Genomic DNA, 23,062 nt, shown 5'->3' with positions numbered 1-23,062 from the left:
GTACTGATTGGTGCATTACCGCCACCACTATTTATGTGCAAATGTTTAATAGCGAAGAACAATAAAACATTACTGTTGGCCACATGTCTGCAAAGTTATGTGACATTAGTGATGTTAAAACTTTCAGCGTCAACTTGGTTTTAAAGCCTTTACTTTAGAATAGTTCAATAGTTAACCTTAATCTTACACTGAATGTGATGATTTTATGGATAACTAAACTCAGTAATATATGACCTTTCTTTTTCTGTTCTAAATTCAGGTCATACTGAGGTCACGCACGTGGCACTTTAAACCAAAAAAAAAACATGCAGTAGAAATACTCGTGTTCATGACTTTAAGTAAGAAACTGATACAGTGTCTCTTTTTAGCCGTTTAATGTCAAATGACCATTCCTTCTTTAAAATTCTAACCTTTGTATAACATTTTCATATTATTTTCCAGAAGCTCTTCGCATTTAAATGACAATAAAACAGCAGTTAGAACACAAGATGCGCATTTTGTAGTCCATCTTCTGCACATTGCAGTTTCACCTATTGTTTAGGAGAGACAATAGTAAGACTGTTCAAATTCTCAGCACCGCTCTTCTCTTCTACTGAGTCCTTAGCAATTCTCCTATCAGTGATGAAGTTTTCGTCGAGGCCAGGAAAAAAGATTAATAGAAGGAAATAGGACGTACCTCACCTACTGGCGAAGCACAGCTGCGCCACGTGACCGCAAAGTAACGAATCACAGCAGAGCAGGAAGAAGGGGGCGGAGCAAAGTGTGTGTGCAGGAGAGGAGTCGAGCAGAGAGAGCTGCTTTTTCATGAAACGGGAGTAAAGCAGTGAAGTTAGAGGAGAGAAACAAACTTAAATATCGATCATAAACCACTACCAACGTCCTTATCGATATCTGCATCGATCTGCCCACCCTTGTCTCCTGGATCGTAGCTGAGATCAGCGTGAACCACGTGGGTCTCTGCTCCCTGATCTGTTTCCTGTGTTTGGAAAGAGTTCCAGCTTCATCACGGAGTTTCTCTCGGTTTGTGGGCTCATCTAAAGGTAAGCACCGAGCTAACTTTACTGTGAGTTCAGTTCATGTTGAGTTTAGCTCCTGAATGAGGTCTTCTGCTGCTCTCCTCGGTGTCTGTTCACAGTTTATTGTGAACACGTTGAGAGAAGAGTGAGAGAGTGTTTGGAGAAAAACACCAACTAATCATTAGCTCAGCATGCTGGGAGAAGTTGGAGCAGAAAAGTCTTTTCATTGTCCCTGCAGCTGTTTTTCTGCATGCACCAAACCTCTACAGCCTCATTTCTTTTTGAAGTGATAACAGGAAATCAGAGCGATCTGCTGCAGTATCAGGGTCACAATAACTTTATTGTCCTGCTGTAGAGGTTTGGTGCATGCAGAAAAAGGCAGCTATGTTAGCATAACATAAACAGTGAAGCTGGAGGATAAACCCTAACTATTTTCCACTCGATAAAAGTTACCGTGAAGGTTCCTGATGGTTAGAGACAAATGCAATCGCATGGCAGGATGCTGTAAACAGACCAAGCTTAGGTCAGGAGAACAACTGAGATAATCCATCCACAATAGAAGGTTAGTCATTAATATACTGCAACAACATGGGAATAGAGCAGCTGTGATAGAATACAGCATTAATGAATCAATGGTACAGAAGTGGAGGAAGCAAGAACAGTGAGTTGAATAAAGTTTGATATATTTGACTGCTTTGTTTCACTTAATGTGTCTTATAATCTCGTGCACCTTATGGTCCGAAAAATACAAATTTGACTTTTTTATTTGCCACACTGAAGTTTAATGTTGCAAAGCACCTCTTTTTAACTTCAGTGGATATTATACATGGTTATGCTGAGGATATGTCAGCCCATTTCTACTGGAAATGTTTTTTGGTTAAATTTTCAGCAAGGAATTTGCACTGTTAAATTTTTATATAGCTGTTAATGCACATAAAAAACAGCTGCTTGTTTAAGTGAAAATAAATGGATGGGGGGTAGGGGGGTCGGGGTTGTGCTAGTAAAGTTGTGGAGTTGTATTTTGTCTCGCATCAATTATATCGTCAGTTATATCGTTATCGCAAATTTTCAAATCTATATCGTGATAAATATTTTTGGCCATATTGCCCTGCTCTAGTGCTTGGAAATGTTGTAGGTGGCTGAGTTTATGTTGCTACCAATGAGTCTGAGTGGGACTCCTTCTTTGTGGACCTATGGAAGTCCATATATACAGGGTGTAGGGCTACCACGATTAGTCGACTAGTCACGATTACGTCGACTATCAAAATCGTCGACGACTGATTCAATAGTCGACGCGTTGTTTGAAGCTTTGTAAGATCCCAAAAGACGCAGGAATAAGTAGTAGGATTTAAGAGTGTAATAACGGACTGAAACAGAAGATGGCAGCACTGCATGTACAAGGATGCCAGCTGCAGTTAAACCCCGAAGAAGAAGAAGCTGTGTCCCAGAATTCATAGCGCAGCCCAGCTCAGTTGTCAACAATGGCGGCAGCTAGTTAGTTTTAATATTACTCTTATTATTCTTTCTGGGTCACAAAATAAACGTTTAACATATTTTCAGGCGAGAATGTAGCTGTGTAAACCTCAAATATCTGCTCAGTTTATCAAGACACCACATATTTTCAAAAGCGCTCCGACGTTTTCGGAGACGTCTGTTACCCACTAGCCGGGGGCACCGGACTCCCGGTGTTCTGGCAATCCATCCTACCTGACAAACCATCCTACCCGTTGTTTCTACGCGTGCGCACAACACGAAATTCTTTGGCGAACCGTCCTACCTTTGTGAATATAAGCTACAAATACTCTGACGGGTAAAATTAATTGCCAAACCGTTTTCAAACCCACCACCGTCTTTCGCTACTCAGGTTAAACATGATATATAAGTCCCTTAGATAACTTAAAAATGTCATTGTTTGGCTTTTCTCAGTATTTTATTTGTTCCTGAGTAAATCGGTTTGGCTGAGATTAAAGTTATAGTTTTTACACAGCTGAATAAACATCAAGCAGACAGCTGATTATCAGAAGTGTGAGATGCTCGAGAATTTACTCCGGTGTCCTGTTATATTTTAGATAGCAAGGAGTTTATTAAACTTCACCGAAACAATCTGCAAATGTCATTTAAATTTAATAAACTATCATCTTGTCTTTATTTTTAGTTAGCACAGACCTTAAACACTTAAAAACTGCTGCTGGTGCAATAATCTGTACGTTTTTACGTCCAATGGATGATGATCTGATTACTCGACTAATCGCAAAAATAATCTGTGACCAGCCGACTATCAAAATAATCGTTTGTGGCAGCCCTAACAGGGTGTAGCATCCCCTGGGTAAAGGTGGTGGTATGCAGGGAGCTCAGTGGCTTTTACCCTTTCAAGTTCTTGTAGGCAGATGATGACTTTCTTTTTGTTGTTGCTTCTGGGGTTTCACCTTGAAGCTTCATAGGTATTGTTGTCACTGAGGAGTGTAGTAATGTTTATTTGCTCTGCTTCTTCTTGTCAGGGATAAAATACATATCTATACTTTTTGTGTCCCAGCTGAGTAACAGGAGGAGAAGAGTCTGGTGGAGCAGCAGAGGAACAGCCTTTTGGACTCAGCTCAGCCACTACAGAGGAAACAATGACTTCAACACAGGAGGTGAGAAAAATATCTCAGTTACACTGTTATTGAAACTGTGTGCACAGCTGGTTGTTATCAGCAGCTTTATCATTTCCATCCTGGGCTCCTCCATACATATAGAATCTACGTTCACAAACAACAACCACAGAAGTTACAAGAAAATACAAAGATCATTTTTAAAAAATATTTTTTGGGGGATTTTCTCCATAGTAGCAGACAAAAGAAAAAGTACACAAGAACCAGAACAGAACAAAACAGAGCAATACAAAGTTCGGAGGCACATACAAGGCAGTTGAGGTAGACCACAACCCCACAAGGAATCAAAACAAACTAATAAGACCAATATTCAGGCAAATTAATTCAGTTTGGGAAAGCCCCGCAACAAGGAGGATGACCGTACAGGTCCAACGTATTTCAGATATGGGTCCCAGGTTCTGTGGAAAGAGTCCAAGGTGAAGTTGAGCATACGAGTTATATATTCATTGGGAATACAGTCCATAACAGTGTTATGCCAGAATTTCTTAGTTGGGATTGTTGGCCTGCCCCAGAGGAGCAGGATATTCTTCCTGGCCGCAAAAGATAACAGCTGGAACAGTCTCTTGTGCTTGCCTTTGGTAACCGAATTGTCCATTACTCCCAGTATGAGACAGAGGGTCCAGAAGAACAACAGCAAAGATCATATTTTATCAGCACACACTGAAACAACAATATCATCAGCTGAACTCAGAATTGATCATACAATAAACATTTTTTCTGCAGTGATCAAGATTTCTTCAATAATGTGATTTTCATTCCAGACTTTGGTAACGTAAACATAATATGGCCAATATTATATTAATTATATTAATTATGTTTTGTTAAAGCAGTGAGCTTGAATTAAGTTTCAAATAGTGAGCTTCAATAAAGATTTAAGTTGCATTTATTTATATTTCCTATCACTTTATAGTTTCACATAAATTCGAGCATGTACACAGCAATGTGTTAGATGTTTTATACCTAAGAGACAAATATTGTTTTTTTTTAATATGTTGGCGTTACTAAATCTGTCTGAATGCTTACAAATATGGGTACAAATTTCTTACAGGTTGTGATAAACGTTTTTGATAAAATGAAGAGTAGACTTGTATATTAAATATTCCTTTATTGGGGGAGAAAATCAGACCATGTCATTACTGCTTTAAGTCATACTGAATAGTAGGGCTGCACGATTTTGCATAAAATGAGAATCACGATTCTCTCACGATTCTCTTTTCCAGTATAAATATTTATTGCACTTATTAACTGCACATCAACTTTGTAACAGTTGAGACTGAACATAAAAACAATAAATAAACATAAAACAACAAATGTCTCACATTTTGTCGTTGCCGCAAAATGTTGTACTGCTTGAAATTCCGTCTCCACCGTTGCTCGACACTGCGTGTATAGAGCAGGTAGTGCAACAATAGAAAAATAGTTGCAGGACGGCACTGTGTAGCGTTTGTCTAGGGTGTTGATCATTTTCCTAAATCCCTCGTTTTGCAGAGTGTTGATGGAGCCATATCTTTGGTCAGGTGATAAGTAATAGCCTCCGTAATTTCTTTGTGCCTGCGGGAGTTCGACGGGTATAGGGAAGCGCTGTATAAGGTTCCCGTTATCGATGTTTGGGTGGTTGACCGGGACGGATTTTCTCCTGTCACTTTCTCGTCATCCCTGATGTGCTCTCCGTTGTTTGTTCCCTGCCAATTTTAACAGCCAGCTTCTGTATCACGTGGTTTAAGGCTCCGCCCTTGTCATTTGTTGAACAGGAAGAGTGAGCGCTTGTTTTCATGCAGATTACGTCCCGGATCAAAATGCGGTACAATCGTCGTCGTCTTTTTTTTTTTTTTAAACGTTGTCATTTGGAAATGAGATCGCACATAAGTATGAATTGAGATCGCGATTTTCTAACGATTAATCGTGCAGCCCTACTGAATAGATATTAGAGCCTTAAACAGGCTGACTTCTGCTAATTGGGTCAAACTGGCCAGAAAGTATACAAACACATAACATCCTTATAGAATTTGATGTAACTTCAGGGCTTGCAAAATTTCAAAATCCCTGGTAGCCCTTCGGGCAGGGACTCTTCAGTTTTTGGTAGCCCAAAATAAGTTTAAGTAGCCCGAATAAAAAAGAGCAATTTTTTGATTGGTGTTTTGTTTCCTGTTTTGTGTCCGTTACAATATTATACATTAAAGTATAATATTGTAACGGACACAAAACATCAATCAAAAAATTGTTGAAACACAAATTACAACATTGTATAAAAATTACAATCATCAACTCAAATACTTGGTTCTAATTGAACAGAAATTTCTATGAACTTGTAAGAACTGTGAACATGAATCAGTCTGTGTCAGATCCTGAATCTGAAATTTCCACTGAAGTCACGGGTAAGAGGTAAGTGGAACCAAGATCGAGGCCATTTGCTTTTTGAAGTTTGCAAAGACTGCTAAATTGTGCCAGTGGTAGTTCACTCTTTGCAACATAGTAGCTGTTCTAAACAGATTTTCAGGTTTATTTTTAGTTTGTTATTTGCAATTGGTGTTTGTTCTGGAAAAGATATTACAGACTGAGCAATAATGCATTTCTTGCATTTCTCATGGGTTCTAATGGGGGCCTTTCTTAAAATTACTGGTCCCAGTAACAAAGGCGCTTGTTGACTCGAGGGAAAACCAACAACACACCCGGCAGAACATTATGTTATTTACACGGGTGCACATAAGTGGTCCGCATGTGCGCATTCGCTGTCAAAATCAAAGACGTGCACCAGATAAGAAGTTGCAGCACGCGTTTGCTTCCATATAAAAGGCTGTTTTTGTCCGCTAGAGTGGGATTTTCACGCCACATTCTGCACCACATCTCTGTGCGTTCATCATTTGTTTGAAGCCAGCTCACCTCCTGCAACCACTTTTCCGAGAATACGCACTTCTTTTGTGGTTCGGACTCCTTCTGACATTTCTTTGGAGGTGGAGGAACACCAAAGTAATTGCTTAAAGGAGCTTCTTCGACATCTTTAAGAGTTCTAAACAAATGTCTGTCCTCCTCCAGAAAATCTTATGAACGCAAACACGCGTTGCAACTTCTTATCTTGTGCGCGTTTTTTATTTTGACAGCGAATGTGCACCTGCGGACCACTTATGTGCAGCTCTGGTTATTTAGCTCGTCATATAGCAGCCACAGAAACTATTTTGTCCATGAAACCATAAAGCTGCACTTTCTTTTTGCCTTATAGTCTGATTTGTCATAACTTTTCCGTTTCGTGGTAAGCTTTTCTTTGGCTGTCACTTCTTCACCCTGACCTGTCTTATTCGGCTCAGCAGAACTAAAATATATATCCTGCTGCTTTTACACACACACTCACATAACGCTCAGCGATTCTCTGCGCGATCAACCTCTCACATGTTTAAGCTGCGGGAGATTTCACTTGTCATGTTTGCATAGTAAGCTAACGATTGATAAGACGATGTCAGAGGAATTGGTGCGCAAATTATCATCACTCACCAATCAGTGCTGTCGCTCTCTATACACAGTTCGCGCGATTGCAAAGTGAAAGCAAAAAACAAGCGCAAATTCAAACGCGATTTCAATATGTCACATATTGACAGTGGCTCACCGATGCCAATGACATAATTACCCAGCTACATTTCCGAAAGAATGCAAAAGCATTGACATATATTTTTCCTTCCTACGATAGCCCGACAGGCAGGGCAGGGCAGCCCAACTGGAAAAATCGCTAGCCCCGGGACGTCAGGCTAGCGATTTTGCGAGCCCTGGATGTAACATTATAGATCAACTTAGCTCAGAATATATAAAGCATATAAACAATTACTGCAATATGATGCAACAAACACAGCAGTGCTACTAATCCAAAATACTCAAAGCTTCATAGAACTGAAACAAACATTTATTTTTAGCTCCATTCTGCTGCTGATACATACTTTAGGTTTCTGAATATTAAACTTGTTGCTGCCTTTCATAGTGTGTAACTTGAAGGCCCTGAGTACTTTCTCCCACACTGAAAACACTGGAATGATACAATTATTTGAACATTACCTAATGAGACTGATTCAGGACAGACAATTAGTTATGTTAAACTTTTCTAGCAGTCCTTCACAAATAGAGAACAGTCTGTCCATTCTCTCCAGGTGACAGCTTAAGTTTTTAAGAATCTACAGGTCCTTCCTGATTGGAGAACTGGCAGCGGCTGATTGGTCCCCTGATCATGTGGCTGTTTTTAAAAGATGCCTCATCAGCAGTTGTCGGCGGCAGCGCCTGACAGCAGCAGACCTGACCCTGGCTTCCAAACCTTGTGTTACCCGTGTGTGACTCCTGAGATTTACTGAGTTTTTGTATATAGTGTGTAAATTAGTTCACTTGTAAATAGACACTGAAACAGAAGGAGTGAGCTGCCTTACTATTTTCTTGAGCTGTTTTCTCCTGTTCATTTCAGTTAGGGAGTTAGGTGTAGCGTGTGTCTTTTGTTTTTTGTTTCACATAGGGTTTTAGGTAGCACCTCCTTTCCTGACTTAGCTTGTTTTGTTTGTTATTTTGGCCTTTGTTCACACCGGACTTAACTCTTCATTGTAGACACAAATAAACAACCGTTCACTTCAAAGATTGGCTTCTGGGTATGGTTTGGGGGACCCGGGTGGGGTCACTTCCTTTCTTACTCATGTTATGGTCCCGTACCCCTAGACTGGGGCGCAACACACCTACAATGTCTCCAAAAAGTTGATTCTGTCCAGAGTGGACAAGCTTAAAAACACACCAAGTCATCCACCTACAATGTGTTTGTTGACCTCTTGGATTCCACTAATGGAGGCAGTTTCAGTTTAGTCCACGACTGCATTTAACTCACTGCCTCTGTTTGTATCTCTGTCACTGCAGGACCAACACGGAGCGAGAAGTCAGCGCTCTCAGGAGGCCGACAAACCTCACAGAAGAAAGGGAGGGAAAAAATACAGCTGTGATGAGTGTGGGAAGAATTTTACCCATCTTGGAAACTTTAAAGCACACCAACTCGTCCACAGTGGAGATAAACCGTACAGATGTGACTTGTGTGGTAAACGTTTTACCCAGAAAGGACACCTAAAATCACACCAGCTCATCCACAGTGGAGTTAAACCATACAGCTGTGAGTTGTGTGGAAAGTCTTTTACCCATCCTGGAAGGTTAAAAACACACCAAGTCATCCACGGTGGAGTTAAACCATACTGCTGTGAGTTGTGTGGAAAGTCTTTTACCCACCCTGCAAGGTTAAAAACACACCAAGTCATCCATAGTGGAGTTAAACCATACAGCTGTGAGTTGTGTGGTAAAGCTTTTACTTACAGAGGTAACTTACAGCGTCATCAACTCATCCACTCTGGAATCAAGGTGTATGGTTGTGGTCAATGTGGTAAAGCTTTTGCTCAGAGTAGCACCTTACGACGTCATCAATTTACCCACTCTGGATTTAAACCGTACAGCTGCGACTTGTGTGGAAAGTCTTTTAACGATCCTTCAAACTTGAAAAAACACCAACTCATCCACAGTGGAGTTAAAGTGTACATAGGTGAGTTGTTTGTAATGTCTTTTACCCAGGCTGGAGGCTTAAAAAGACACCAGTTCATCCACAGTGGACTTCAGGCGTATCCTTAGACTGGGGCGGAAAATAAAGTGGGGACTTGTACGCTCTTTTCGTTCGCCTTTTTTTTTTTTGCTCATTGTGTTTTGTGGGTTTCCTTCAGCTTTTGGTTGGCAGCTTTCTTGTGGTGTAATGAGTAAACTAGCCGTAATTACTTTGACGTGGATTATTTTGTACAACAACCCACCATGGATAAGTTGGATTGAAGCACCAAGACAGATTTGTTGTTGGTGGCAAATTTGTTTAATGTTAGTGTCCTCTTGAATCCAAAAAAGGCAGAAATTAAGCAGTGTCTGGCAGAGCAGATGGTGGAAATAGGGGTAATTGCAAAGGTGAAACTTTGACCGGTTGATGTGTCTGGAGGTTTGGTGGTGGATGGAGGCTCCTGCTGCCGTTCAAGTCCCAAACATTATCCTGGCCAGACAATTACCAGAATTGATTACGGATGATCTTAAGCTTGCCCTTTGCCTGAAAGAGGTGGAGCTTTAGGCTAAAGCCAAAGAAGTTGAGCTACTGCATCTCCAAATAAGGCCTATGGATAGGGATGGGGATAGGGATGGAGCACTGTTACCTCTACCCCATTGAGTAAAATTGTGAGTAAAACTTCTGACTGATTCTCCTCTGACCAGTTTGATGCAAGAAAGCAAATTGCCTTAGTGCCACCTTTCAGAGAAAGTAAGGTTGACTCTTACTTTAATGCTTTAGGCTAAAGCCAAAGAAGTTGAGCTACTGCATCTCCGAATAAGGCCTATGGATAGGGATGGGTATCGTTTAGGTTTTATCCGATACCGGTGCCAAACCGGTACTTTTGAAATGGTGCCGGTGCTTAAACGGTGCTCAAACCGGTGCTTAAAGAATGGAGAACACTAAATTGGTCCAAAAACCTCTCATGTTCAGCTGTTTTTTGTAAAAAGATAACAATGTTAGCCTTTTCTCCAGCTATAGGGCATATATGGTATCATTCTTGGCTGGAAGCAGTGCTTAAACAATGGAAAAAAACACCAACTTTGTCCAAAAACCTCTCATGTTTAACTGTTTTCCACTTTTTCTTTGGTCATTTTAGCCTTTTTGGCCAGGGTGAAGGGAGTATCTGCCATCAAACAAGAAGACAGCCGCATGTAGCTATGATGATGTTTGCTAGTTCGCCTTACATGCATTAATGTAATAACGTGGTTAGCCTACGCAACGTAAATTACACACGAACAGCATTAAGCTACTCACGCAGAGAAGAACGGCTGCTGCTGCCATCATCATCCGTCATCATTTCTGCTACACTGGCAGGGCTAGGGGCCAGGACTCTCCTCTTCGGGTTCTTGGGGGATGTTGCTAACTCCGGGTCGATAACAGGCACCACACCCGCAGTGGATGTGCATGGTGTGAGGTCTCGCAGCAAGCTATCAAATACGGCGCATTTCTCGGCTTTAAAAAAAACGCTATGCGTCGCCAGGTGTTTCATCAGATTTGAGGTGTTACCTCCTTTGACAGTATCACAGTATCAGCTTAAAGCACTTGTTGCAGGCTGCTGAGTTTGCATCTTTTGCTGTGAAGTACAGCCAGACTTTTGACCGCTTCGCCTTGGGCATTTTTAGTCTGTAGTTCTGCTCTAAAAGAACATACGTACCTGGACCCGCCTACTATCCTCGGAAACGTAAAATGATTGGCTAGAATCTAAAGTGTATCACAGCTCAGGAAATAAAGCACCGAAATATGCGCTGCTTTTCGGTCTGGTTACTACTGTTTATGTCAGAACCAGTGCCATCATGGCACCGGATCCCGGTACCCATCCCTACCTATGGAGCAATGTTACCTCTACCCCATTGAGTAAAATTGTGAGTAAAACTTCTGACTGATTCTTCTCTGACCAGTTTGATGCAAGAAAGCAAATTGCCTTAGTGCCACCTTTCAGAGAAAGTAAGGTTGACTCTTACTTTAATGCCTTTGAACGCATCGCAACCACTTTAAAATGGCCCAAGGACGTGTGGAGTTTGTTGTTGCAGTGCAAATTGGTGGGGAAAGCACAAGAAGTGTGCACGAGCTTATCCATTGATCACAGTCGGGATTATGAAATTGTGAAATCCACTATTTTAATGTTTTATGAGTTAGTTCCTGAGGCATGTTGCCAAATGTTTCGGTCCTGCGAAAAATCTGCTAACCAAACACATGTAGAGTTTGCCAGGGAGAAGGCTCTCCTGTTTGATAAGTAGTTAGGTGCAAGTAAAGTGAAGGATTTTACTTAGCTAAGACAGTTGGTTCTGTTGGAAGAATTCAAAACGTGTCTTCCAGAAAATGTTGTTATGTACCTCAATGAGCAAAAGGTGGATTCATTTTGTAAAGTTGCTGTTCTTGCAGATGAGTTTCTGTTGACCCATTGCGCTACATTTTCAGCTGTGTGAATATACTCCGTTGTCTGCGCCTGCGAGGAGCTTAAGGGTTTCTCCTGCGCATCAAACGCACCCTGATCCAGTTCCCATGAACGTTCGTGAATGCTTTTATTGCCATGACACCAGCCATGTCATTGCTAATTGTCCATCACTTCGTCCCTAAGAGCAAACTCAAACCTGGAGAGTGTTGGTTTTCTCCAGGTTTGAGTCGGTTGGTCTCTATGCCTAATCCCGTCAGATCCTCCTGACCTTTGTTTTCAAAAGCGTTCGCCTCACCTACTGGAAAAGAGGAGGATCGTGTGCTGATTGTGATTTTGCGTGACACTGGGGCTACCAAGTCTCTCATTTTGGATAGCGCGTTGCCTTTTTCTAGTAACTCGTTTTGTGGTGCTGATGCTCTCGTGTGGGGAGTGGAGATGTATGTGTGTGTCACGGGCTCCGCTACACAGTTTTCCTACAGTCACCTCTCGTTTCGGGCCCTGTAGCAATTGGGGTGCGCCCTCACTTGCACGTACAGGCAGTTACTATTATTCTGGGGAATGATCTAGCAAATGGAAAGGTTTTCCCAATCTCCGAGGTAATTGAAAACCCCATCGATGATTTGGTTTTTGTTTCTGAATCTGCTGCTGACAGTCTGCCTTCTGTTTTCCCTGCCTGTGTCGTCACATGTGTGTATAAGCGCCGATACAGTGATGTTGATTTGTCTGACTCTTTCTTGTGTTCTGAAGATGATCCTGAGAAAACTGAGCCACCTGTGGAAAAAGAAGAAAAATGTGTGTCTGATAGCCTGCTACCTGCTACACCTGACCTGTCGATTGAGGTAAGCAAAGCAGATTTTGTCCATGTGCAACAGAATGATCCAACTCTGGCCAAATGTTTACTTGCTGTAAATTCCAATGAGCAAACCCCCATGTTTACAGCATTGACAACAACGTGTTAATGCATAAATGGCACCCTCCCTCATCAAGTGATCTTGTGTGGAATGTATTTCAACAGGTAGTTGTATCACAAAGGTTCCGACCCCAAGTAATCAGTCTTGCACATGACAGTTTCTCTGGACATTTAGGAATTAGAAAAACCATCGTATTCTGCATCACATTTTGTGGCCAGGAGATGTTTGGTGTTGGGAAGGGCGGTGTTACGGCCCTGGCCAGCTGTATATTTTGTGGTGTTCTATGTCTTTAAGAATCTACAGGTCCTTCCTGATTGGAGAGCTGGCGGCGGCTGATTGGTCCCCTGATCATGTGGCTGTTTTTAAAAGATGCCTCACCAGCAGTTGTCAGCGGCAGCGCCTGACAACAGCAGACCTGACCCTGGCTTCCAAACCTTGTGTTACCCGTGTGTGGCTCCTGAGATTTACTGAGTTTTTGTATATATTGTGTAAATTAGTTCACTTGTAAATAGATAGTGTAGACACAAATAAACCACCGTTCACTTCAAAGATTGGCTTCTGGGTATGGTTTGGGGGACCCGGTTGGGGTCACTTCCTTTCTTACCCTTATGTTATGGTCCTGTACACCTAGACTGGGGTGCAACACACCTACAACGTCTCCAAAAAGTTGATTCTGTCCAGAGTGGACAAGCTTAAAAGCACACCAAGTCATCCACCTACAATGTGTTTGTTGACCTCTTAGATTCCACTAATGGAGGCAGTTTCAGTTTAGTCCACAACTGCATTTCACTCACTGCCTCTCTTTGTATCTGTCACTGCAGGACCAACACGGAGCGAGAAGTCAGCGCTCTCAGGAGGCCGACAAACCACACAGAAGAAAGGGAGGGAAAAAATACAGCTGTGATGAGTGTGGGAAGAATTTTACCCATCTTGGAAACTTTAAAGCACACCAACTCGTCCACAGTGGAGATAAACCGTACAGATGTGACTTGTGTGGAAAACGTTTTACCCAGAAAGGACACCTAAAATCACACCAGCTCATCCACAGCGGAATTAAACCATACAGCTGTGAGTTGTGTGGAAAGTCTTTTACCCACCCTGCAAGCTTAAAAACACACCAAGTCATCCACGGTGGAGTTAAACCATACAGCTGTGAGTTATGTGGAAAGTCTTTTACCCACCCTGCAAGCTTAAAAACACACCAAGTCATCCACAGTGGAGTTGAACCATACAGTTGTGAGTTGTGTGGTAAAGCTTTTACTTACAGAGGTAACTTACAGCGTCATCAACTCATCCACTCTGGAATCAAGGCGTACAGCTGTGGTCAATGTGGTAAAGCTTTTGCTCGGAGTAGCACCTTACGACGTCACCAAGTTACTCACTCTGGATTTAAACCATACAGCTGCGACTTGTGTGGAAAGTCTTTTAACGATCCTGCAGACTTGAAAAAACACCAACTAATCCACAGTGGAGTTAAAGTGTACATAGGTGAGTTGTTTGTAAAGTCTTTTACCCAGGCTGGAGGCTTAAAAAGACACCAGTTCATCCACAGTGGACTTCAAGCGTATCCTTAGACTGGGGCGGAAAATAAAGTGGGAGCTTCTACGCTCTTTTTGTTTGCCTTTTTTTTTTTTTTGCTCATTGTGTTTTGTAGGTTTCCTTCAGCTTTTGGTTGGCAGCTTTCTTGCGGTGTAATGGGTAAACTAGCCGTAATTACTTTGATGTGGATTATTTTGCACAACAACCCACCATGGATAAGTTGGATCAATGCACCAAGGCAGTTTTGTTGTTGGTGGCAAATTTGTTTAATGTTAGTGTCCTCTTGAATCCAAAAAAAGCAGAAATTAAGCAGTGTCTGGCAGAGCAGATGGTGGAAATAGGGGTAATTGCGAAGGTGAAACTTCGACCGGTTGATGCGTCTGGAGGTTTGGTGGTGGATGGAGGCTCCTGCTGCCTTTCAAGTCCCAAACATTATCCTGGCCAGACAATTACCAGAATTGATTACAGATGATCTTAAGCTTGCCCTTTGCCTGAAAGAGGTGGAGCTTTAGGCTAAAGCCAAAGAAGCTGAGCTAATGCTTCTCCGAATAAGGCCTATGGAGCACTGTTACCTCTACCCCATTGAGTAAAATTGTGAGTAAAACTTCTGACTGATTCTCCTCTGACCAGTTTGATGCAAGAAAGCAAATTGCCTTAGTGCCACCTTTCAGAGAAAGTAAGGTTGACTCTTACTTTAATGCCTTTGAACGCATCGCAACCACTTTAAAATGGCCCAAGGACGTGTGGAGTTTGTTGTTGCAGTGCAAATTGGTGGGGAAAGCACAAGAAGTGTGCACGAGCTTATCCATTGATCACAGTCGGGATTATGAAATTGTGAAATCCGCTATTTTAATGTTTTATGAGTTAGTTCCTGAGGCATGTTGCCAAATGTTTCGGTCCTGCGAAAAATCTGCCAATCAAACACATGTAGAGTTTGCCAGGGAGAAGGCTCTCCTGTTTGATAAGTAGTTAGGTGCAAGTGAAGGATTTTACTTAGCTAAGACAGTTGGTTCTGTTGGAAGAATTCAAAACGTGTCTTCCAGAAAATGTTGTTATGTACCTCAATGAGCAAAAGGTGGATTCATTTTGTAAAGTTGCTGTTCTTGCAGATGAGTTTCTGTTGACCCATTGCGCTACATTTTCAGCTGTGTGAATATACTCCGTTGTCTGCGCCTGCGAGGAGCTTAAGGGTTTCTCCTGCGCATCAAACGCACCCTGATCCAGTTCCCATGAACGTTCATGAATGCTTCTATTGCCATGACACCAGCCATGTCTTTGCTAATTGTCCATCACTTCGTCCCTAAGAGCAAACTCAAACCTGGAGAGTGTTGGTTTTCTCCAGGTTTGAGTCGGTTGGTCTCTATGCCTAATCCCGTCAGATCCTCCTGACCTTTGTTTTCAAAAGCGTTCGCCTCACCTACTGGAAAAGAGGAGGATCGTGTGCTGATTGTGATTTTGCGTGACACTGGGGCTACCAAGTCTCTCATTTTGGATAGCGCGTTGCCTTTTTCTAGTAACTTGTTTTGTGGTGCTGATGCTCTCGTGTGGGGAGTGGAGATGTATGTGTGTGTCACGGGCTCCGCTACACAGTTTTCCTACAGTCACCTCTCGTTTCGGGCCCGGTAGCAATTGGGGTGCGCCCTCGCTTGCACGTACAGGCGGTTACTATTATTCTGGGGAATGATCTAGCAAATGGAAAGATTTTCCCAATCTCCGAGGTAATTGAAAACCCCATCGATGATTTGGTTTTTGTTTCTGAATCTGCTGCTGACAGTCTGCCTTCTGTTTTCCCTGCCTGTGTCGTCACATGTGTGTATAAGCACCGATACAGTGATGTTGATTTGTCTGATTCTTTCTTGTGTTCTGAAGATGATCCTGAGAAAGCTGAGCCACCTGTGGAAAAAGAAGAAAAATGTGTGTCTGATAGCCTGCTACCTGCTACACCTGACCTGTCTATTGAGGTAAGCAAAGCAGATTTTGTCCATGTGCAACAAAATGATCCAACTCTGGCCAAATGTTTACTTGCTGTAAATTCCAACAAGCAAACCCCCATGTTTACAGCATTGACAACAATGTGTTAATGCGTAAATGGCACCCTCCCTCATCAAGTGATCTTGGGTGGAATGTATTTCAACATGTAGTTGTATCACAAAGGTTCCGACCCCAAGTAATCAGTCTTGCACATGACAGTTTCTCTGGACATTTAGGAATTAGAAAAACCATCGTATTCTGCATCACTTTTTGTGGCCAGGGTTAAAAACAGATGTAACTAGGTACTGCCGCTCCTGTCACCTTTATCAGGTCAGTGTAAAACCATCCATCCATCCATCCATCCATCCATCTTCATCCGCTTTATCCGAGGCCGGGTCGCGGGGACAGCAGCCTAAGCAAAGAGGCCCAGACCTCCCTCTCCCTGGCCACCTCCTCCACCTTATCCGGGGGAACACCAAGGCGGTCCCAGGCCAGCCGAGAGATATAATCTCTCCAGCGTGTCCTGGGTCTTCCCCGGGGCCTCCTCCCGGTGGGACATGCCTGGAACACCTCACCCAGGAGGCGCCCAGGGGGCATCCTTGTCAGATGCCCGAACCACCTCAGCTGGCTCCTTTCGATGTGGAGCAGCAGCGGCTCTACTCTGAGCCCCTCTCGGATGGCCGAACTTCTCACCCTATCTCTAAGGGAGAGGCCAGCCACTCTTCGGAGGAAGCTCATTTCTGCCGCTTGTATCCGCGATCTCGTCCTTTCGGTCACTACCCACAGCTCGTGGCCATAGGTGAGGGTAGGGACGTAGATCGACCGGTAAATTGAGAGCTTCGCTTTTACACTCAGCTCCCTCTTCACCACGACGGACCGGTGCAGCGTCCGCATTACTGCAGCTGCAGCCCCAATCCGTCTGTCGATCTCCGGCTCCCTTCTCCCATCACTCGCGAACAAGACCCCGAGATACTTGAACTCCTCCACTTGGGGCAGGAACTCAACCCCGACCCGGAGTGGGCACTCCACCCTTTTCCGGCTGAGAACCATGGCCTCAGATTTGGAGGTGCTGATCCTCATTCCCGCTGCTTCACACTCGGCTGCGAACCGCTCCAGTGCGAGCTGGAGGCCCTCACCCGATGAAGCCAACAGAACCACATCATCCGCAAAAATCAGAGATGAGATTCTGAGGCCACCAAAGTGAAAGCCCTCCGCCACTTGGCTGCGCCTAGAAATCCTGTCCATAAAAATTATGAACAGAACCGGTGACAAAGGGCAGCCCTGGCGGAGCCCATCACCCACCGGGAACGAGTCCGACTTATTGCCGGCAATGCGAACCAAGCTCTTGCAACGGTTGTATAGGGATCGAATGGCCCGTAGCAATGGGCCAGACACCCCATACTCCCGCAACACCTCCCACAGGACACCCCGAGGGACACGGTCGAATGCCTTCTCCAAGTCCACAAAACACATGTAGACTGGTTGGGCAAACTCCCATGCACCCTCAAGTATCCTCGAGAGGATAAAGAGCTGGTCCAGTGTTCCATGACCAGGACGAAAACCGCATTGTTTCTCCTGTATCCGAGGTTCGACTAGCGGACAAACTCTCCTTTCCAGCACCCTGGCATAGACTTTCCCAGGGAGGCTGAGGAGTGTGATCCCCCTGTAGTTGGAACACACCCCTTCTTAAAGATGGGGACCACCACCCTGGTCTGCCAGTCCACGGGTACTGCCCCAGGCGTCTCAGGAGGGGAAAGCGGTGCTCTTCCTGCACTGTGTATAGTGCTGGCGGAGTGCTGCTGACGTTGACTGAGAGAATTGTCAGGCGGTGGAAGGAATACTTCGAGGACCTCCTCAATCCCACTGACGCGTCTTCCGAGGAGGAAGCAGAGTCTGGGGATGAGGGGAATGACCCGCCAATTTCCGGGGGCGAGGTCACTGAGGCAGTTAAACAACTCCTTGGTGGCAGAGCCCCTGGTGTTGATTAGGTCCGCCCCGAGTTCCTGAAGGCTCTGGACGTTGTAGGGCTGTCCTGGTTGACATGCCTCTGCAATGTTGCGTGGAGATCAGTGTAAAACCAACTAAGTTATTAGTTATTATTATTGTTATTATTATTATTTATTTTTATTATTATTATTGCCATTCGAAATGCCCCTGCCACATTCCAACACCTTCACTAGATAAGCCACTGTGGCTTATCTAGTGAAGCAGGTGGGTCAGGGTCAGGTGCGCCCCCTCCTGGCCAAAATTCAAGCTGTCCTACATTTCCCTGTGCCTTGCACTAGATGTGAGATTTGCCGTGTTCTTGATTTTTATGCGTCCTTTCAAACTAGAGGTGGATGCCAGCGCCAGCTGTGCAGGTGAGGTGCTGTTGCAGAAGGATGAGCAGGGTGTTGATCATCCAATCGGTTACTTTTAAAGGAAGTTCAACATTCACCAGCAAAATTACAGTACCATAGATAAAGATTCTCTTTCCCTGTTGCTTGCACTACCACATTTTGGTTCATTTTGGCGCTACAACATATATAGGTTGCAGTTCATCGCCTGTTGTTGTCTACACCGATCACAAGCCTTTGTGTTTTTGACTAGAATACAAAGTTCCAACTAGAGGCTCATGAGATGGTAACTCTCAGTAAAGGATTTTAATTTGGAGATCCATCATAAAAAAGGAACCAAGAATGTGAAAGCAGATGTACTGTCGAGTGGTTTTCTCCACTCCTAAGTGCCAAACATCTGTAGGGGAGATGTTTGGTCTTGGGAAGGGCAGTGTTACGGCCCTGGCCAGCTGTATATTTTGTGGTGTTCTATGTCTTTAAGAATCTACAGGTCCTTCCTGATTGGAGAGCTGGCGGTGGCTGATTGGTCCCCTGATCATGTGGCTGTTTTTAAAAGATGCCTCACCAGCAGTTGTCGGCGGCAGCGCCTGACAGCAGCAGACCTGACCCTGGCTTCCAAACCTTGTGTTACCCGTGTGTGGCTCCTGAGATTAACTGAGTTTTTGTATATAGTGTGTAAATTTGTTCACTTGTAAATAGATAGTGTAGACACAAATAAACCACCGTTCACTTCAAAGATTGGCTTCTGGGTATGGTTTGGGGGACCCGGGTGGGGTCACTTCCTTTCTTACCCTTATGTTATGGTCCTGTACCCCTAGACTGGGGTGCAACACACCTACAATGTCTCCAAAAAGTTGATTCTGTCCAGAGTGGACAAGCTTAAAAACACATCAAGTCATCCACCTACAATGTGTTTGTTGACCTCTTGGATCCCACTAATGGAGGCAGTTTCAGTTTAGTCCACGACTGCATTTCACTCACTGCCTCTGTTTGTATCTCTGTCACTGCAGGACCAACACGGAGCGAGAAGTCAGCGCTCTCAGGAGGCCGACAAACCTCACAGAATAAAGGGAGAGAAAAAATACAGCTGTGATGAGTGTGGGAAGAATTTTACCCATCTTGGAAACTTTAAAGCACACCAACTCGTCCACAGTGGAGATAAACCATACAGATGTGACTTGTGTGGAAAAGGTTTTACCCAGAAAGGACACCTAATATCACACCAAGTCATCCACAGTGGAGTTAAAGCGTACAGCTGTGAGTTGTGTGGAAAGTCTTATACCCATCCTGGAAGGTTAAAAACACACAAACTCATCCACAGTGAAGAGAAAGCGTACAGCTGTGAGTTGTGTGGTAAAGCTTTTACTTGCAGTGGTAACTTACAGCGTCATCAACTCATCCACTCTGGAATTAAGGCGTACAACTGTGATCAGTGTGGAAAAACTTTTACTTGCAGTGGTAACTTACGACGTCATCAATTTACCCACTCTGGAATCAAGGCATACAGCTGTGATCAGTGTCGAAAAACTTTTGTTTGCAGTAGCCACTTACAACGTCATCAAGTTACTCACTCTGGATTTAAAGCATACAGCTGCGACTTGTGTGGAAAGTCTTTTAATGATCCTGGAAACTTGAAAAAACACCAACTCATCCACAGTGGAGTTAAATCGTACATGTGTGAGTTGTGTGGAAAGTCTTTTTCCCAGGCTGGAAACTTAAAAAGACACCAAGTCATCCACAGTGGAGTTAAACCATACAGCTGTAAGTTGTGTGGTAAGGCTTTCAGTTGCAGTAGCACCTTAAGACATCATCAAGTTACCCACTCTGGAATCAAGGCGTACAGCTGTGATCAGTGTGGTAAAGCCTTTGCTTTCAGTAGCATCTTACGACATCATCTAGTTACCCACTCTGGAATTAAGGCGTACAGCTGTGACATTTGTGGAAAAACTTTCAGGACGCTAGGTTACCGCAATATTCACGTACGGATTCACACCAGACATAATGTTTACTCCTGTGATCTGTGTGGCAAACTGTTTACAACATATCCACACTTGCAACGCCACAAACGTACCCACACTGAGGAGAGACCTTATAAATGCAACCTGTGTGAAAAGACTTTTAAAGAGCCACGCTCCTTGAGAGTTCACCGTCAGATCCACACCAGAAAGAGACTATAAGTGCAGTTACTGCGAGGTATGTATTTATATTTGTACTGTTGCCGCTATTTTGGAGTATTATGTAAATGAAGTTTAACCCTCTCAAGGCAGGCGTTGCTGATTTGCAACAGTTAAAAACTAACAACCTGATTACCCCACATACATATTTTATGAGTTTTTTTTTACTCAGAAGTACCACTGCAGGACTTGGTTGTGCATTAGCAACAAAAAGTTTAATTTGAGCCTGAGAGGGTTAATTTCAAAGCTAAATTAGACATGAAAACTTTATGGACAGAATATTGAGTCAAATGTGATACAAATCTCCTGAAACTTGTTGGAAAAAGTAAAGTTTTAAAAGCTTCTCCCCTTCCTATCTATCTGACATTCACAATCCAATGGATGCATCGGAGAGCAGCTTGGGGTCAGTATCTTGTGCCATGCAGAGTAGAGCATCCAGGGGTTTAACCACCAATCTTCCCAATAAGTAGATTACCTACAAATGAAGAGTCATTTTCGCCCAGTAAGCTGAGTTTTATAGTGTAAACAGTAAAATGTGGACATTGGCAGAGATGCTCTTTATTTCAGGTAACATTCAGGATAAAAATGTTGAAGGAATTGCCTGACCTTCACTGTCTTTGTGTCTTTGTTTAGAAGCAGAGCGACACAGATGGATCCAGTTCTCAACCCTGTCGTCACTGTGGTGGTGGGAAAGAGTTTCAGTCAGCAACGGAGTGTAAAACAACATCAACGTAGACAGACTGGTGACAAAATGAACTACTGCAAAGAATGTGGGAGAAGCTTCCCCACATCAAGTGAATTAAAAAGACATGAATTCTGTCACAGTGATGTTAAAAAGCAGCTTCAAGAATCTCAGTTCATACTCCAAACACAAAGGATCCCACGCTGTAAATAGTTTTACTGTTACTATATGCAAAAACATTCACTTCATTATCTGCTCTGTGCAAACATCAGCGTGATCATGCAGAACTGAAATCACTGGATCACAATGGATCTGAAGAGACAGTGAATAATCCTGGATGTTGGGGAGTGACGGTAACGGCAGCGAGACAGAGCGAGCGAGTGAGAGAGTTTTTAGATGTGGGAGATTTGTGACGTTTAGTGTGGAGTGTTTACTTAGTGTGTTGTGTTGTCCTGTGTAGTTAGTCTGTTGTGTAGTCGTCTTGTTTTGTGTGTCAGTGAGGGCACTAATGAATGTCACAAAGGCACATTGCAGTGTAAACACTGTCACTAAGTAGAAAACCAGCAGAGTGATACCCCTCCTGTTGTCAGGCCTGCAGGTTTATCCCTGTGCTGTTCTGTCTTTTGGTGGACAAATTTTTTTTTTTACTGGCACACATCATTTGTGGGGCATCTTATTGCAACACCTGATTGTTCTCTCATTTTAGTTTTAGTAATATTTTTAAATGCTTGTAGAAAATGAAAAAAAAACGGCAGGTGTATTGGCTGCATTTTTAGATAAATAGTTGTATATGTACATAAATGTACAATTTATATTTGCATTTCAAGTTATAAAAATTTACTCAACATGTCTGTTTTGTTTTTTTACAGTAAAAAATACTACTAGGATTTTAAGTTCTTTGTGTGATTTCAGATCAGTAATACTAATGCAGTATGTCAGTGAAAAATAAACAACTAAATTCAGTTGAGCTGAAAAGAATGATACCAAACAAGGCAAGGGGAAAAAATAAAATGAAATTTTGAGGGTGAAATACAAATGTAAACTTAAAAGGAGTCAAAAATGGTCAGTTGTATTTCAGACCTCAGTGGGTTAATCCAAGAAATCATGAAAAATTAGGTTTAAATTTTTGTTCATGACAGTGCAGATTTCTGACATTTTGTGTAATTTAAGCTGTAACAATGTGATTGGTTTCTAACAAAAAACAGTGACACTTAAGTTAGACTTGTGTTTGTAAAGCAACCACCCCATGTTGTGTAGTTTTCTGGATTTTATACTTATTGGGCTACATATTTATCTATTATACAGGCTGTACAGTACATACAATCAAAACTCACTTGTTTTATGTAACTAAATTGTTTAATTATGTGGGCTATAGACAATAATTAGAGAGAGAGAGATAGCCTTTATTTGTCAGGTTGATGGTTTTTATATTGGTTAGAATTAAGATTATTTTTATTTTTCCAGTTAATGAGGACCATTTTCTTGGCAGTGCATAGGGCAGTGAAAACAACATGGGCTGTGTTTATTTCTGCAGTGACCTCATCCAAGTTGCCCAGCAAGCATACTAAAGGGGAGGCTGGAATGTTACATTTCAGACACTTTGATAAGTCTTCACATATCTCACGCCAAAACTTCTGAACTGGTGGACAGAACCAAAGAGCGTGGATGTAATTGTCCGGTGTATGACCAGTATAGTGCACTCTATGTAATATTTTGTATTAATTGCAAACTAGGATTTCTGATCCATTGAAAGGTTTTGGTCTAAGCTGATCGATAAATCTGCTTCCCATTTTGCAATAGGAAGGGATA

At 42.9% G+C, this 23,062-nt stretch overlaps 1 protein-coding gene across 2 annotated transcripts; it reads left to right on the top strand.

Annotated features, from left to right (window-relative positions):
- The first annotated feature begins 760 nt into the window (after window positions 1-760).
- On the top strand, window positions 761-23,005 carry LOC118455712 (uncharacterized). 2 transcript variants are annotated; one of them, XM_087846582.1, is made up of 8 exons: window positions 761-1,040; window positions 3,550-3,649; window positions 8,540-9,206; window positions 12,388-12,479; window positions 13,373-14,039; window positions 15,960-16,051; window positions 19,408-20,590; window positions 21,205-23,005. In XM_087846582.1, exons 2-7 carry the CDS (start codon window positions 3,632-3,634, stop codon window positions 20,572-20,574), a joined length of 2,703 nt encoding a protein of 900 aa, XP_087702708.1. In that variant the 5' UTR covers window positions 761-1,040; window positions 3,550-3,631; the 3' UTR covers window positions 20,575-20,590; window positions 21,205-23,005. The 2 variants fall into 2 exon arrangements, with proteins under 2 accessions (XP_087702708.1, XP_087702709.1); XM_087846583.1 differs by lacking the exons at window positions 8,540-9,206; window positions 12,388-12,479.
- Window positions 23,006-23,062: the final 57 nt, after the last annotated feature.

The sequence above is a fragment of the Neolamprologus brichardi genome, chromosome 9 (genome assembly GCF_056152115.1).
Source record: "Neolamprologus brichardi isolate AB-2024 chromosome 9, ASM5615211v1, whole genome shotgun sequence".
Taxonomy (NCBI): domain Eukaryota; kingdom Metazoa; phylum Chordata; class Actinopteri; order Cichliformes; family Cichlidae; genus Neolamprologus; species Neolamprologus brichardi.
This window is presented reverse-complemented; position numbering and strand designations above follow the sequence as displayed.

Bases quoted from the DNA above. Each gene is read 5' to 3' on its own strand.
- LOC118455712 (XM_087846582.1), top strand. The intron at 9,207-12,387 runs GTGAGTTGTTTG...TGTGTTCTGAAG, and splicing joins TGGAGTTAAAGTGTACATAG to ATGATCCTGAGAAAACTGAG. The intron at 14,040-15,959 runs GTGAGTTGTTTG...TGTGTTCTGAAG, and splicing joins TGGAGTTAAAGTGTACATAG to ATGATCCTGAGAAAGCTGAG.